At 39.2% G+C, this 16,879-nt stretch overlaps 2 protein-coding genes across 2 annotated transcripts; one reads left to right on the top strand and one right to left on the bottom strand.

Moving 5' to 3' along the window:
* Positions 1-1,573: 1,573 nt before the first annotated feature.
* LOC117498144 (macrophage mannose receptor 1-like) lies at positions 1,574-5,459 on the top strand. Its single transcript, XM_034150239.1, has 5 exons — positions 1,574-1,671; positions 2,911-2,951; positions 3,179-3,583; positions 3,922-4,275; positions 4,723-5,459. Exons 2-5 carry the CDS (start codon positions 2,918-2,920, stop codon positions 5,055-5,057), a joined length of 1,128 nt encoding a protein of 375 aa, XP_034006130.1. The 5' UTR covers positions 1,574-1,671; positions 2,911-2,917; the 3' UTR covers positions 5,058-5,459.
* A 6,378-nt stretch (positions 5,460-11,837) lies between these two features.
* LOC117498146 (C-type mannose receptor 2-like) lies at positions 11,838-16,184 on the bottom strand. Its single transcript, XM_034150243.1, has 5 exons — positions 16,136-16,184; positions 14,186-14,226; positions 13,610-13,972; positions 12,933-13,277; positions 11,838-12,562 (listed from the first exon to the last, which is right to left on the bottom strand). The coding sequence occupies exons 2-5, from the start codon at positions 14,217-14,219 to the stop codon at positions 12,219-12,221; spliced, it is 1,086 nt and encodes a 361-aa protein (XP_034006134.1). The 5' UTR covers positions 14,220-14,226; positions 16,136-16,184; the 3' UTR covers positions 11,838-12,218.
* Positions 16,185-16,879: the final 695 nt, after the last annotated feature.

Below are 16,879 nucleotides of genomic sequence, written 5' to 3'. Positions count from 1 at the left end.
TACATATAAGTGGATTAAGAAAAACGAGCAAGATATCCATAAAAAATGCATTGTTTACTTCTGGTGTGAGTTTGTGTACCTGTGTGTGCAGTAATTATAATTCAAGTGTTATCGTATGCGTTAGGATTTCTCTTCCTTTGAACTAATGGACCAAACCTTGCATTAGCATTTGCTCATACTTTTAGTTTTTGGGAGATCTCAAACCACTACGTTGGTGTGAATATTAATGTAACAGTTGGGCTGCTTTTAAGTGTCAAGAGAACACAGGAAGGAAGTTGTGAGTTATTTTGATCTTGTTCTCTTTAAGTAAAGTCTAAGGCTTTGTATTATACATGAAATATAGAGCAGGTGAAACATGTATTCAGGCCTCTTTATCAGAATAAGGACATGAAAACACTGATGCCAAATTGTATTAAAAAGGTGGCCACTGTGACTGTTGCCATGGCAGAGTTATTCAAATAGGAGAGACATATGGGATAGGTCTGTTGAGCTGTGCTGCAAACCATAGCGTGCACTCATTTGACTTGTGATATGTTTCCTCCTAAGTCAAGTAAGAGCAGTCTTTGTTCTTGTTGTGCTGTTTTGATATGTTCATGTAAATGTGATGTTAATATTCCGGGACTCTTCCTGTGCCACACAGCGACTGCCCCAGTGCTCTGTACATGGCCTGGCTGGATCAGTCAGTAATCCCTACTGTATTATGTATATTTATATTTAATATTTTTACTTTAAACATGATCTGTGTAGCTAGATAATTACCAGTTTAATAGGTGGTTGTTATCACTATCTTTATTGTAGAAATCAGGCAGTAGTTTCAAATCGTTCCATATCAAGTCGTTTAAAAATGTGTTTTGGTGTCCCACAGTGGCTTACACTTAGTCTTCTTTGTTTTGAGAAATTCTAATCCCAAAACGTTCTTGTTAATGCACGATTATTGCTATTTACTGATCAGAAAGTTGAGTGACTTTGTCATAGCTAACATAATAATTCTTGTTACAGCCACAAAATCGTGTTTTGTGAGGTCTCAGAGACTTTTGGCCTTTTGACCACAATCAAAGGTCAAACATGTGACAGAAATTGATTCATCCTTGAGTCCAAGTGGAAGATTGTGCAAGACTTGAATGAATTCCTCACGTTCTCCTGAGATATAGCCTTCACAGGAATGAAATAGCTGGATGGACAGACTCATAAGAATAGAGACAACAAAGAGATAATGTTTTTGACTTGTGTTTCAGAATAAAGAAACTATGTGACTGAAATTAAAATAATATTGACACACTTGTAATATGAGGGGCTCAAATACAGCCAGAATGTTCTCTTAAAGCTGTTTGACATATGTTAATAAGCAATATCCTAACAAAAATATAAAAAATATAAACATTCAATAGTTATCATTAGTACATATTTTGGAATGGTACCTTTCTTTCTGTGTGTCAGACAGTCAACAAGGAAGTGTGTTCAACTTTTTTCCCTGTTACATGTAAATGATATTCTTTCCATCAATGGATCATATATCCACTATGACAGACCTCTTTGACATCTGAATTTTAATATTCAAATGTTTGCCCAAAGGTGGCTCAAAGAGAGCAGCGACCTCGTGGATATCTGAGTCTTCACCAGCACATCGAGAGAGACAGAGAGAGAAGCAGCTGACAGGACGACTCAGGAGAAGTAAGTGTGATTCTGTTCAGTCATTTTCATATTTGGTTTATTTTTGAGAAAATATTCTCCTTCAGAATATTTTCCAAAGGGGAGGAACATTTAATGAATCACATCTCAATCAGAAGTAATGAAATCTAAAACCCTATTATGTTCATTTATTCCCTTAAATCATTTGTTTCTCTTGAAATCACTATATTTCACATCACAATATTTTATGTATTTGTATTAAAATCTCAATGTTTCATTTTGAATCATAAACAAACAACAAAAATCATTTTACAAAAAGTTGGCACTTTACCAAGAACGCTGGACATTTATAATAAAAAAAAAAACATTTAGTCTGAGTCTACTGGAATTTTTGTTTACCTTTCAGGTTCATGTTAGGTTTTTAGAGCTTTGTGGGCGATGTATGCAGCCTGTCCCGTAGACATTACTCAGGGCTGAAAAACCCACTATTTTCCTGCTTCAAAAAACGGTGGTAAATCTTAAATGTTTTATTGGAGACGATGTGTATACACAGCAATCTCACTCTCAGTTCAAATAAACACAATGTAATTTTCATTATAGTTAGTTTACCTATAGTATAGAAATGATCACACATCTTTAAATCGGACTTATAAAAGCAACGATACACAATTTAATTAAGCTTTTATTTCAGTTTACTTCTCCGTTCTGGTTAAAGAACCCATAAAGTCTCACCAACACCTAAAACATAGTGTATGTTTCTGATAGTAGGCTACAAAAAATATAGAACCAGAAAAATATAATGGCCTTGATAAAAAAACATGAAAAGTCAGTGTTGTTGTACGGCACTATTCTGTTATTGTTTAGTTTCTAACTGGTGTTTGCATGTTTCATTCAAATAAGACCTTTTCATCTGCTAAAAATACATTTTACGGTGTGTGCCTACGGTGCATTACGGAGCCCCTAAAGGGACAACAACAAAGAGAGAGAGAGAAAAGAGAAGTCGGGATAACGAGATACTAACCCGTGATCCCGACTTTTTTCTCTCTCTTATTTATTTGTTCATGTCCCTTTAGGGGCTCCGTATGTTACTGATGGGGTTGCTTTAAATGTGCCTTTTATCTCCATTTACATCTTCATTAAACTACTGCACAGAAGCGAGTGGTGCAGTCTGTGTTTGTGTTCATTTAACTGAAACATTAGGTGTTCAAATAATTTAAATGTAACTGACATCATTTATAAGATTGATCAATGATCAATAACAATATTGGTTTCATCTAACAGAGCAAAGATGCAGTGGATTCAGTTCGTGCTGATTCTGATGGGTAAGTGGATCATCTCATCAGATGTGTAACTGATATCACATCTGGAGTCATGAAACAGCTCACTCTTCATAACAATAAAACGTGGAATAAGTGTCCTCAGAGCCCCGTTAAGATGAAGGGGATGATGTAAGAGGTGGGGGTGATTCTAGTAGTCATGAGTTTGATTTGATGATCAGATGCTTGTCATACTGTCAGCTCCATCACTGCAGAATTGTCTCTGTTTTTAGGTCAGTGTTCCTTCTTCACATGTCACCTCTATGAGTACCACTTCATTCAAGAGGGAAAGACCTGGGATGAAGCCCAGAGTTATTGCAGAGAGCATTTCACTGACCTGGCCACAGTGTCTGACATGAGAGACGTGGAGAGACTGCCTAACTCTTCACAGACTACAGACGCCTGGATTGGACTGAGGAGCATCAAAGAAAAAAGTATCAAAGAGTGGCACTGGTCTCTGTCGGGGGAGAAGTACAATCCTACAGAATGTGAACCAGGATGTGCGCCTGAATGGGGTCGAAATCCAGATCAGCCGAGCAATGGAGGTGTCAATCCAGAGAACTGTGTGGTGATTAGGGCCCAACAAAAATGGCACGATGTCTATTGTCCTGAAATCCATAAGTTTATCTGCTACAATGGTGAGTATAAGTCACTATTAACGCTATATAAATTATATCATACTGTGTAACAATAGTTGACAGATAACTCAAGTTGTTCCAGAGTTACATTTAATGAAAACATGTTTTGCTTTTTAGTTTTAAAATAACATTATTGGTAACTGTGATTACAATAAATTGTAAGGTAAAGTACAGGCCTATTTTTTGATTATGCAATCTTCATTATTATACCAAACACTTTCATCAATCTGAAACTTTAGTGAGATCGTGTTCATTATATTTAACATCATTGTTTAGCATGATTTAAGTAGGAAAACATATTTTTGAAACTTTTAAAATGTGTCTTTTCATTCTCACAGAAACAGGGCAACAGAAATACTTTGTAATTGATGAACCTGAACTGAACTGGCTTCAGGCTCAGAGCTACTGCAGAGAACATCACACTGACCTGGTCAGTGGAATCACACACATCAATTCAACAGAATTCAACCAACGGGTCAAAGAATTCACTGATCACCATGGCTCTCCTGACTTGTGGATCGGTCTGTTCAGAGACACCTGGAGTTGGTCAGATGGGAAGAATTTCTCTTTCAGACACTGGGATCCGGACTCATCTAAAGATGAAGCCAAAAAGACTTGTGCTATGACTACGCCAAATGGAAAATGGAGCTCCGACATCTGCACAGAGGAAAAACACTTCTACTGCTATGACGGTGAGTTTTGGAAAAGTCATTGAATGTTTTTTTGTTAAATATTTATACGTGTATGTTGAATATCCTTTTGTGGATAAAAATATGTATAATACACACACAATTAGAGATCTGGATAATTTGTTTATTCATACTATAGAACAAATATAATTGTATTTAAAATTATTTAAAAACGTGAAAGAGCAGTTTTAAATATCACTAAGCTATTTGTTTGTTTTTGTCCTTAAGACAGATCTTTTAAACCTGGCTTTTACAGAAGGTGCCACATCATTTCTGGCCTTATGTTTCCTTGTCATTGGTTTTCATTGTATTTCTATCTCTTTAACTTAAGCAACTTTCATTTTTTCTTTTTTTAAACAAATGATCCTTATATGAAAGGTGCTATATTATTGAAGTTGAGAATTGTTTTGCAATAAATGGTTACCCTAACTAAACACATGTCAATGACAGATAAAGTGATCCTGATCAATGAGAGTAAGACTTGGGATGAGGCCCTGACTTACTGCAGAGCGAAGCACCGTGACCTGGTCTCCATCACTGACAGTCACCAGCAGAGATGGGTCCAAGAGAGAGCCAAGATGACCGACACTCCCGTCTGGCTGGGAATGCGCTACACCTGCACTCTGGATCTGTGGCTCTGGGTCAATGATCGTCTGGTCTGCTATAACAACTGGGCCCCAGACCAAATGGATGAGCAGTGTGGCATGGCTGGAGTCATGAAGGGAGATGGAAAGTGGTACAAAAAGGCTGACAGTGAAAAGTTTCATTTCATCTGTGCTAAGTAAACCCATTGGTATATTTACTGCTACAAGCTCACTCTTCTCTAATATGTATCTGCTCTCTGGGTTTATTGAATGGCTCTAGTTCAAATATAGAAATCACAACCTGAAGAGGGGAGAAACTAAATTACTAACAGAATTATTATTATTAATTAATGTTATTAATAATTTATTTTTACTAATTGAGGATTAGAAATTGAGAAAAATGGGCGACACTAAATGTAACGTGTTTTTGTCTCTGTGAACATCTGAATTACTTTATATGTTTTTGTTGTAGTAGTTATTCATATAGTGCGTGTATATTTATCCTCTTAAAGTGTGAAACATGTAATCATCATTTGAATTGTTGTTGTGTTAAAGCTCCCATGTCATGCTTTTCCGGTTATTACCCGTCCCCTTGTGTGTTATGAAGGTTTTTATGCATGTAAACGGTGTGCAGAGTCAAAACCCTAAAAGTACACCCTGTAGCGAGTAAAACTCTAACACAGAAAATACCTCCCCAAAACGCCTCGTTGGAGATACGTCACTGCCCATTTGAGTCTTCCATTTAGTTCCGGGTACCGCCTGATGTCATGCGGTACCCGGAACGAAATGGACCAATCCCGAAGAGCTATGGCCACACCAGCAGCGTCGTGTTCCTCCTCCAGAGGTTCGAAGAACCGGCATTTCACAGACGAAAGCTTCCAAAACATTGCCCAGTTTGAGGCCGGATATGCACAGCTTGTTTGGACCGTTTGGAGCAGGGGAAGATCTGGGTATACAACCTGTAAGTTTGCATTGTTATTTGTGTATTTATCAAACAAGACTGTTTAAATGTGTAAACTGTGTTGGACTGCTAAGCCATTGACACAGTGCTAACTGTGCTAACTAAGTTGCTAGAGTTTCCATATATCAACTCTAATATCAGCAGATGGCCTTGCATACATGTATCTCATAGCAGGAGAATGTCTGCATTCACACACAAAATACCTATTGACAGTATACTCCGGGTGATTTGCCGGTCAGTCGCGAAACGTAATTACATTATAGCTGGCGTAGCGATCTAACACACGGAGGTAGAGCTAGTTTTGGTCAGAAAAACATTTTTGTGATGCTACGTTGCTAGCGTTTAAATATATCAACTACAATGTCAGCAGATGGCCTTACATGTTTGTCATGGCAGGAGAATGTCTACAGTCACACACACGGAATACTCATACAGTATACTGTACTGTGATTTACCGTACATTGTGACCGTACATATACTGCATGTAGCTAACGAGGCTAGCTGTATGCTAGCGCAAAACAATGTATTCATGCAAGTTACATTGTATGACCGAACGTAGCAGAATACCCGTATACGATTGCAATTATAAACACGTTATTGCTAGCCTAATATGAACCACTAGCTTTTGTTCATAGTAGTTTTATTACACTGCATTATAGTTGCCTTTCCTCCAAGCTAACGTTCATATCGTGTTAGCTACCAAGGTAAACAAAGCTAGGTTAGCATATTAGCAGGCAAGCTGTTCATTACACAACTACTACTAACGAATCTAAAACAACTAAGTTTCTCTAATATTTTGTGATTTGCATTTGATTTCGTCCAGCCAGATCCTGGCGGACAATCCATGACGGGGAAGGGATTCTACTACTACTGAGGGTGCTAAAAGGCACCGCACCGACTGTGCGCAGGCAAGATGCGAGGAGGAGGAATGGATGATATACCGTGTATATATGTATATTTATGTTCATTTTGTACATTTCTAAAAATAAAGTTTAATGGAAATACTTAGTAGGCCTATCCTTTCTTCCCTGAATTCATATATAGCAAACCATGATTTGATTTCTCATCAAACAGTAGTAGTTTATAACGGGTAAAAATAACTTACTCTTTGTTATGAGAGTAGCTCGTAGGCCACAACGGAAAGACAAGGAGACATACACGAGTTTACAAAACCACGGCACATTTATTGTGGTAAATGCAGAGACAGGTGGTCGAGGGGAGAGGGTCGCTCAGTTCGTCCTTCTGCAGCCGCTTTGGAGAGAGACTCCGGGCCGCTGGGATTAATAGCACCGGCTACGGAGGTGTCCGTGATCGCGCTGATTACCCTCTTCAGCTCCACCCCACCGTAAGACAAAGGCCCTGAGGCCGTCACACTCTTCTATAACAACAGTTAAAAATATATATGTATATAAAATATACCGCTGTACCGACGCCATGATAAGACTGATGTTACGCTGAGAGCAGCCGGGAAAAGCACTGACATGGGCGCAGCCTCTCTGGTGGTTGACTAATCAGAACGAGTGGCCGAGCTGACCAATCGGAGCACACTAGGCTCACAGGGAGGAGGGGGCAAGAGCTCCAACGAGTCGTTTAGTGGAGAAAGTGAATACTGCTGAATACACATGCTTGACAGAGATGCTGTATGCGAAACCAATGTGAGTTTGGAAAATTGCACAGTATAAATCTATTTTAGTATACCTCAACAATGTAATTATGATCAGTGGAAATGGCCATGACATGGGCCCTTTAAATATATAATGTTTTGCTTTTCATAAAATATTTAACTTTTTGGTGATGGTTAAAATATGTAAAACCTTATTTTGTCATATTTACCTTCTTTGAGTTTTAACTGGATGTTTAATTGTCTAAAGCTGAATAAACGATCCGAGCAAAGGACAGGATGTGGTGCTTTCTTCCACTGGCTTTAAATATGAATGTTTTACATTTACCTAAGACGTGATTATTTGATAGTAAAACACATATATAATATAATGTATGTGTTTATAATGTAAAGGGATTCCTCCATGGCTGTCATTAAGCTCTAAAACACGTGGCAGAAACATACATAATTGTCCGCCTTTTTCAAACAGTTTAATTTAAAGGTGGGGTAGGTAAGTTTGAGAAACCGGTTCGAGATACACTTTTTGTTATATTCCATGGAATGCTCTTAACATCCCGATAGCAATGAATATCTTAAGTGCTTTGACAAAAAATCCATAAAAAGATGTCATCTGTGGAAGCCGTAGTACTGTAAAAAGTACGACCAATCATTTTAGCCGGCGCCGGCTAAGATTGTCAATCTTTCAGTTTGTGTGTACAGACAGAGAGATCGAAATACCGTTTCCCACAATCCTGAATACAAAAACAAATACATATAAAAATATGTATGCAAATATGTATATACCAATCAAAGACACATTTATACATATGCACATATTACGACCTAAATAAAACAGCTCCACAGCAGCAGCACCGATAGTCAGTGGGTGGGGGTGTTGGGTGCAGGTTCTCCTGAAGTCGTCAACAATCTCTTTTGTTTTCTCCACATTGAGAAAGAGATTGTTATCTATGCACCACGTGGCCAGCTGGTTCACCTCCCTCCTGTAGTGGGTCTCGTCGTTGTTGCGGATGAGACCCACTACGGTTGTGTCACCCGCAAACTTGATGAAGTGGTTGGAGCTATGGGTGTGTGTGCAGTCGTGGGTCAGCAGGGTGAAGAGCAGGGGGCTGAGCACACATCCTTGGGGGTCCCCGTACTGAGTGTGATGGTGCCTGATGTGTTGTTGCCGACCCGTACAGATTGGGGTCTGGCAGTGAGGAAGTCCAGCAGCCAGTTACAGAGAAGGGGCTGAGGCCCAGGTTTGTTAGTTTACAAACCAGCTGCTGGGGGATGATGGTGTTGAACGCTGAACTAGATTATATGAACAGCATCCTAACATAAGAGTTTTTAGTGTCCAAGTGGGTGAAGCCTGGGTGGAGAGCAGAGGAGATTGCATCATCAGTGGACCGCTTCGCTCGGTGTGCAAACTGAAACGGGTCCAGCAAGGGGGGGGGAGGTCAGATTTTATGTGCTTCATGACTAGCCTCGCAAAGCACTTCATGATGGTGGAAGTCAGCGCTACGGGGCGGAAGTCATTGAAGCAGGAACGTGATGACTTCTTCAGCACAGGTATGATGGTGGTTACCTTGAAGCACGAGGGAACAACAGCCTGGCTCAGGCAGCCACTGGCAGCCAGTGAAGGCGGAGGAGTGGTGTGTTCATGGGAAGAACTTAGGGTGGTTGAAAACCAGTTGAGCTGCAGCAGTTTGAATGAGTTGTAAAGGTTGGATGGTGCTTGCAGGTAGACCAGCCAGGTCGCATTCTGGGTCAGTAGACGTAACCTTATGTTGAGTAGGAGCGGAGTAGCAGCCATGTTAGCAGTGAAGGAAAGTTGGTCATTGAATATCACATCCAGATTCCTGCCAGTGTGAGTTTGGGAAACAACAGAGGTGCCGGTGTTGATGGAGAGATCATGGATGGGAGAGTCTTTACCTGGAAGGAAGAGCAGTTCTGTCTTGTCTGGGTTGAGCTTCAGGTGGTGTGCAAGCATCCACTGGGAGATGTTAGCCGGACAAGCAGAGATACATAAGACCACCTGTGTTTCAGACCGTGGAAAAGAGGGAAGCAGTTTAGTGTCATCTGTAAAGGTTTAGCAGGAGAAGCCATGAGAGCAAATCTTGGAGCCGAGTGAAGTAAAGTACAGATCCTCTCCAAGTTACCCTGTAGGTCTTTGAGGCAGGAGGTATGCAGCGAGGGTGCAGAGCCAGAAACTCACAGTTCTTGGAGGGTGTGAAGGAGAACTGGTGGTTTAATATGGGCTCAGAACAGTCTCATAATACACACATGCACACAGAAGGATTCACACTTGTATTTCATGATCCGCAAAAGGATTCACACTTGTATATCCGGATCCACACTTGTGTTTGTCAATGCACACACAAATGTGTTCCGTTTCATATTCATGTAAATAAAATCCAAATACAGAAAAAAGTTTTACATATGTATTTTTGATCCTCACATATTTGTTTTCCGTTTAAATCCTCTGAACCTACAAACACAAACCGCTTTCTGTGCATGGATCGCTGTGCATTCGTGTGTGGGTTTTTTGAGACTCCCCTGACGGTGACCCGATTCGTACTTGTAATTGTTTCTATCTATAGCCAATCAGATGTCTCCTCAATTCTAAGCCAATCACATGAGCGCACCCCCACGAGGGTAGATTTCTTGCGTTCATGACGTAGCGCTTCATGTACGCATTTTGCGCAGTCCGGAGCTGACAGGTCCATGCCATGGAGCCTGCCTGCAGGACACCTCCACTCTCAGTACATTGCCACTTTCCGAGCAGGAAATGCACGCAAATGCAAGCCTTTATATTATTAAGGTACAGTGCCACTTTCCGAACCATTAATGAATGCTTGTGTACACAAAAACGGCAGGCAAAACCGTTTTAAATGTGTGTTTCCTGTATGGCGAATACAGCTGCTTTATTTATGTCTGTATGAAGTTGTTGTGAGTGTGGAGGGAGCAGCTACAGGTTAGCTTAGCCTAATCGATCAGTGCACTACGAAGCCAGTGCTAGACAGTGAACTGTCAACGGGGGGAGCCCCGTCGGTCATTATCGGCCGATATTCACTCTTAATAGTTTGATCGGTGCTCTCTATAAAGGCCGATCAGGAGAGCTGGATCTGATCGATATGGACATAAACGCGAGTGAAGTTTTAGCGAGCTGCATGAGAAACTGACGGGCTGTCAGGAGAGAGGGAGGGAGAGAGGAAAAGAGATGGTCCTTACTCCCGTGTTATTAGCCATATCCGGTCATAGTCCGGTAATTACCTGCTAACGGAAACTCTGCTACACAATTCTTCTTCTTCTTATTATTATTATTGAAACATGACCGGTAAGTTTCAAATTTGTCCGGTAAAATAAATTCTGTCCGCGGAAACCCAGCTCCGGACAGCGCAAAATGCGTATATGAAGTGTCATGAACGCAATAAATCATACTCTCGTGGGGACGCGCTCATGTGATTGGCTTAGAATGAAGGAGACATCTGATTGGCTATAGATAGAAAAAATGACAAGTATGAATCGGGTGACCGTCAGGGGAGTCTCAAAAAACCCACACACGAATGCACAGCGATCCATGCACAGAAAGCGGGTTGTGTTTGTAGGTTCAGGGGATTTATACGGAAAACAAATATGTGAGGATCAAAAATACATATGTAAAACTTTTTTCTGTATTTGGATTTTATTTACATATGAAACTGAACACATTTGTGTGTGCATTGAAAAACACAAGTGTGGATCATGAAATACAAGTGTGAATCCTTCTGTGTGCATGTGTGTATTATGAGACTGTTCTGAGCCCATAGTTTAATGTCAACGCTGAAAAAGCTTCAGAAGGATGAGGATGGAGGAGAGGGAGGCTGCTCTAGCAGAACACGGTTTGTCCATCAGAGAGCAGCAAAGAATATATTTTTAACTATAGAGAAATTCATATTCTGCTAAACTGTTTGAAAAAAGCAGAATATTAGGTATGTTTCTGCCACGTGTTATATAGCTAATATTAATTACACGTTTACATTTCAATATAGTGTAAAACTGAACACGTGTGCAGTAAGGTTTCCAAAATATTTAATGGGGTTACATTGAGACTCATGTTTTAAAATTACGTGACATTTATTTTCAACAAATTTCTATTTTGAAAGTCATAATGAAATTGTTTGTAAGAAGTTTATACATGCATTGCTATCATAGGCATATCTCACTGACAGCTGGCAATCTGGTTAAAGAGCGCCCTCTAGTGTTAAAAGATAACTAGACCAACAAAAATATCTCCATCAATTTACAAGTTTATACAATTATAAACCCATAGATTATATATGTGTTTTACTTTCAAATAAGCACCTCTTATGTAAATGTAAACATGACTATTTAAAGCCAGTGGACGAAAGAACCACACCTTGTTTTTGGGTCAGATCGTTTATTCAGTTTTGGACAATTAAACATCCAGTTAAAACTCCACAAAAGGTAAATATGACAAAAATAGTGATACACATATTATAACCATCACCACATTTCAACCATAACGTAAAATATTTATGAAAAGCAAAACATAATAGATTTGTCATTTTATATACGTTTCCTCATAAACATATAATAGGACACAGCAACAATTCAAATGAAGATGACAGGTTTCACACTTTAAGACAAAACCATATCATAAAGTACTTCAGTTAGTCATTTAGTTTCTCCCCTCTTCAGGTTGTGATTTCTATATTTGAACTAGAGCCATTCAATAAACCCAGAGAGCAGATACAGATTAGAGAAGAGTGAGCTTGTAGCAGTAAATATACCAATGGGTTTACTTAACACAGAAGAAATGAAACTTTTCATTGTCTGTCTTTTTGTACCACTTTCCATCTCTCTTCATGACTGTAGCCATGTCACACTGAACTTGTCTTGTCTTTTCTTCTGGGGCCCAGTTGTTAAAGCAGACCAGACGATCAATGACCCAGAACCACAGATCCAGAGTGCAGGTGTAGCGCATTCCCAGCCAGACGAACTCAGTGTCGGCCATCTTGGCTCTCTCTTGGACCCATCTCTGCTGGTGACTGTCAGTGATGGAGACCAGGTCACAGTGGTTCTCTCTGCAGTAATCCACGGCCTCATCCCAAGTCTTCTTCTCTTTGATCAGGATCACTTTGTCTGTCATTGAAATGGATAATTAAAAAAATATAGATTAACTATTTATTGAAAAACAACTTTGAATTTCAATAACATAGCACCATGCAATCATCATTTGTTGTTATAATAAATAGAAATCTCTAAAAGTACAATATATAGAAATAGTATGAAAACCGTTGTTAAAGAAAACTAAGACAACAAATGACGTGGCACCTTTTGTAAAAGCCAGGATAAAAAAATGTGAGGACAAAAACACGACTAAATGATATTCATTACTTTCTGCTCTTTCATGGTTTTATAATTGTCAGTCTCCACTAAAGGATATTTAACATGTGTGTACAAATATATAACTAAAAACTAAAATACTTTTAAAGATTTTTTCAAAACTCACCGTCATAGCAGTAGAAGGGTTTTTCCTCCTTGCATTTGTCGGAGCTCCATTTTCCATTTGGCTTAGTCATAGCACATGGCTTTGAGGTTGAGGCTACATCTTCAAATGAGTCCTCCCAGTGTCTGAAAGAGAAATTCTTCCCATCTGACCAACTCCAGGTGTCTCTGAACAGGCCGATCCAAAACTCGTTATCTAGATTTGACACTCTTTTCATTGTTTCCTTGAATTCTGTTGAATTCATCTGTTTGAATCCACTGACCAGGTCAGTGTGATGTTCTCTGCAGTAGCTCTGAGCCTGAAGCCAGTTCTTGGTCTCAACTTTACAGTGGTATGTTTGATTTGGTTCTGTGTGAAAAAAGAGACACAATTAATTACAAATTTTAAAGTTAATTAGTCTCAATAAATGTGTTTTCCTACAAAAAAATTGTGGAAAAATTTGAAAGAATTAACACAATTTGAGTTTAAAGTCTATTAAATTGTTACGTTTAATAATGTTACATTGCATAATTAAAAGTAGGCCTGTACCTGACCACTGTCGTATACATATTTTATACATATATATATATTGTTGTCTTAACAATGTATTCCGAAAAATACGTGTGATTATATTTTCAAAATTGTTACACAGTATGACATGAGGTTAACACACAATATCAAAATTAGATATGTATTCTCACCATTGTAGCAGATGAACCCACGATATTCATTACAAGGGATATCACGCCATTGTTGACATTTTATCCCCACACAGTTAGCCTCATTATCCGGCTGACCTGTCTCCCATTCTGTCTCAGATTCTTTGAACTCCACCCCCGGCAGAGACCAGTGCCACGACCTCTCGGTTCCTGGTATGCTCCTCAGTCCAATCCAGGCGTCTGTAGTCTGTGAAGAGTTAGTCAGTCTCTCCAGGTCTCTCATGTCAGACACTGTGGCCAGGTCAGTGAAATGCTCTCTGCAATAACTCTGGGCTTCCTCCCAGGACCTTTCCTCTCTAATGAAGTGGTACTCATAGAGGTGACATGTGAAGAAGGAACACTGACCTAAAAACAGAGACAATTCTGCAGTGATGGAGCTGACAGTATGACAAGCACCTGATCATTAAATCAAACTCATGAGTACTAAAATCACCCCCAGCACTTACACCATCCCCTTCATCTTAACGGGGGTCTGAGGACACTTATTTCACGTTTTATTGTTATGAAGAGTGAGCAGTTTCATGACTCCAGATGTGATTTAATTTAGAATCCACTTACCCATCAGAATGAGCACAAACAGACTCCACTGCATCTTTGCTCTGTTAGATGAAACCAACATTGTTAGTGTACAGTGATCATTTACAAATCTTATAAATGATGTCAGTTACATTTAAATAATTTAAAAAACCTAATGGGTCAGTCAAATGACCAGAAACACAGACTGCACCACTCCCTTCAGTGCAGCAGTTTAATGAGGAAGTTAAAGCTGGGGTAGGTCATTTTGGAGAAACCAGCTCGAGTGCGCTAGAATTTGAAAATACACAGCCGGAAAAAATCTGCCACTTCCTTACAGAGCCCCTCCTCCAACACACACGAACGCGCACATGACCAATGAGGGCACGAGATAAGTTTGTGCACAGATGGAAGGCTGACAGGCAGGTCGGCCATCCAGTTATTTTAGCCGGGCCGGCTAAAATGATTGGTCGTGCTTTTTACAGTACTACGGCTTCCACAGATTAAAAATTGTTATGGATTTTTTGTCAAATCAGTAAGCACTTAAGATATTCATTGCTCTCGGGATGTTAAGAGCATTCCATGGAATATAACAAAAAGTGTATCTCGTGCCGGTTTCTCAAACTTACCTACCCCACCTTTAATGTTAAGAAAATGCAAATTCTGAGCAGCACCAGCAGTAACAGGCACACACCACCAGGCTGTCAGGAGGCTGAACTCTCTCTCCCCCCCCCCCCCCCCCCCCCCCCTCCCACCTCTCCCCTCTCTCTCTCCCTCTATCTCACCTCTCCACCCTGCCCCCACTGGACCTGGACTTTAACACCCCCCCCCCACACACACACAGACACAAACAATCCAGCACCAGTCACTTTTACGCTGCTATGAAAATATGTTGCACTCTCATTTGCACTATGTACGTCACCTTTTTTTTTTATATATATATATATATATATCCTGCTTACTTGAAGTAAACGGTTATTTTGTGTTTTTTTGTAATTATTGAGTGTTCTTGTATTTGAATGTGTTATTTTATACCTCGGGACTGTGGGAAACAGTATTTCGATCGTGTGCACAAACATATTTTGAGATTGACAATAAAGTTGACTTTGACTTTGACTTGACCATAACATTTATTTTTAGCACATGGAAATGTCACATTTCAATGAAGCACCAGTTGCAAACTAAACATTAACTGTATAGTGCCACACAACAACACTGACTTTTTATGTTTGTTTTTTTGTCTTGGCTCTACGTATTAATATGTTGCTGGTGATTTATGTTGTAGATTATTTATTCACATTACAATGTACTCCTACTATCAGAGACATAAACTGAAATTCTAGCTTCATTAAATTGTGTATTGTTGCTTTTATAAGCCCGATTAAAAGATGTGTGTTAATTATTTTATTAGGGGAGAACTTACCCTAATGAAAATTACATTGTGTTTATTTGAACTGAGAGTGAGATTGCTGTGTATACACATCATCTCCAATAAAACATTTAAGATTTACCAACGTTTTTTAAAGCAGGAAAATAGTGCTTTTAAGCAGCCCTGAGTAATGTCTATGGGACAGGCTGCATACATCGCCCACAAAGCTCTAAAAACCTAACATGAACCTGAAAGGTAAAACTCAGGGCAGCAAATGTCCACTAGACTCAGACTAAATGTTTTGTTTTCATTATAAATGTCCAGCGTTCTTGGTAAAGTGCCCATCTTTTGTAAAAAATCAAATGTTTTAAAGTGAACATTAGATAAAGTTTATTATTCAAAATAAACACTGAGATTTATAAATAAATAAATAAACATTCCAGTTGATTTCAAGAGAAACAAATGATTTAAGGGAATAAATTAACATAAAAGGGTTTTAGATTTCATTACTTCTGATTGAGATGTGATTCATTAAATGTTCCTCCCCTTTGGAAAATATTCTGAAGGAGAATATCTTTCTCAAAAATAAACAAAATATGAAAATGACTGAACAGAATCACACTTACTTCTCCTGAGTCGTCCTGTCAGCTGCTTCTCTCTCCGTCTCTCTCGATGTGCTGGGGAAGACTCAGATATCCACGAGTTCGCTGCTCTCTTTGAGCCACCTTTGGACAAACATTTGAATATTAAAATTCAGATGTCAAAGAGGTCTATCATGGTGGATATATGATCCATTGTTGCTAAGAATATCCTATACATGATGTAACAGCAAACACATACTGCCCTGTTGACTTTCTAACAAATGAGAGAAACTTGTCCGGCAAAAATATCCACTAATAATATTAATTATATTTATATATTCATTATATTGTCTATATTTCTAATTGTTTCTGAGGAATTTATCAGAAACGATGAGTTATTACTGCCCGAGTTCTACAAGTAGATAGTGATAACAAACATTTCATTAACAATTGATATAGCAACAAGAGAAAGGGTTTTTAGTCAAATATAAAAAATGTGCACAAGTTTTACTGAATTTTCTTAAACCTTCACATGGTCAGTTTACATTGTTGTATCTATACATAAACAAAAGGCCGATAAGTATTAAAGTACTGTAAGTGCTGAAAACCCTTGTCCTGATATCAGCAGGGAGCTCGTTGCACCAATTAGGAGTGAGGATAGCAAACAGGCTCGTTTCTGTAGACGGGTACCTGGGTCCCACTCACACTGGGGAAGGAGCGAGCCGATTGGTCGATGCATAGTGAGACGCACGTGAAGGAGTGTTTGGTTTAAACATGTCTTGTGTGTAG

The sequence above is a fragment of the Trematomus bernacchii genome, unplaced genomic scaffold (genome assembly GCF_902827165.1).
Source record: "Trematomus bernacchii unplaced genomic scaffold, fTreBer1.1, whole genome shotgun sequence".
Taxonomy (NCBI): domain Eukaryota; kingdom Metazoa; phylum Chordata; class Actinopteri; order Perciformes; family Nototheniidae; genus Trematomus; species Trematomus bernacchii.
The sequence above is the reverse complement of the archived record's forward strand: the minus strand, read 5'-3'. Positions and strand labels throughout refer to the sequence as shown.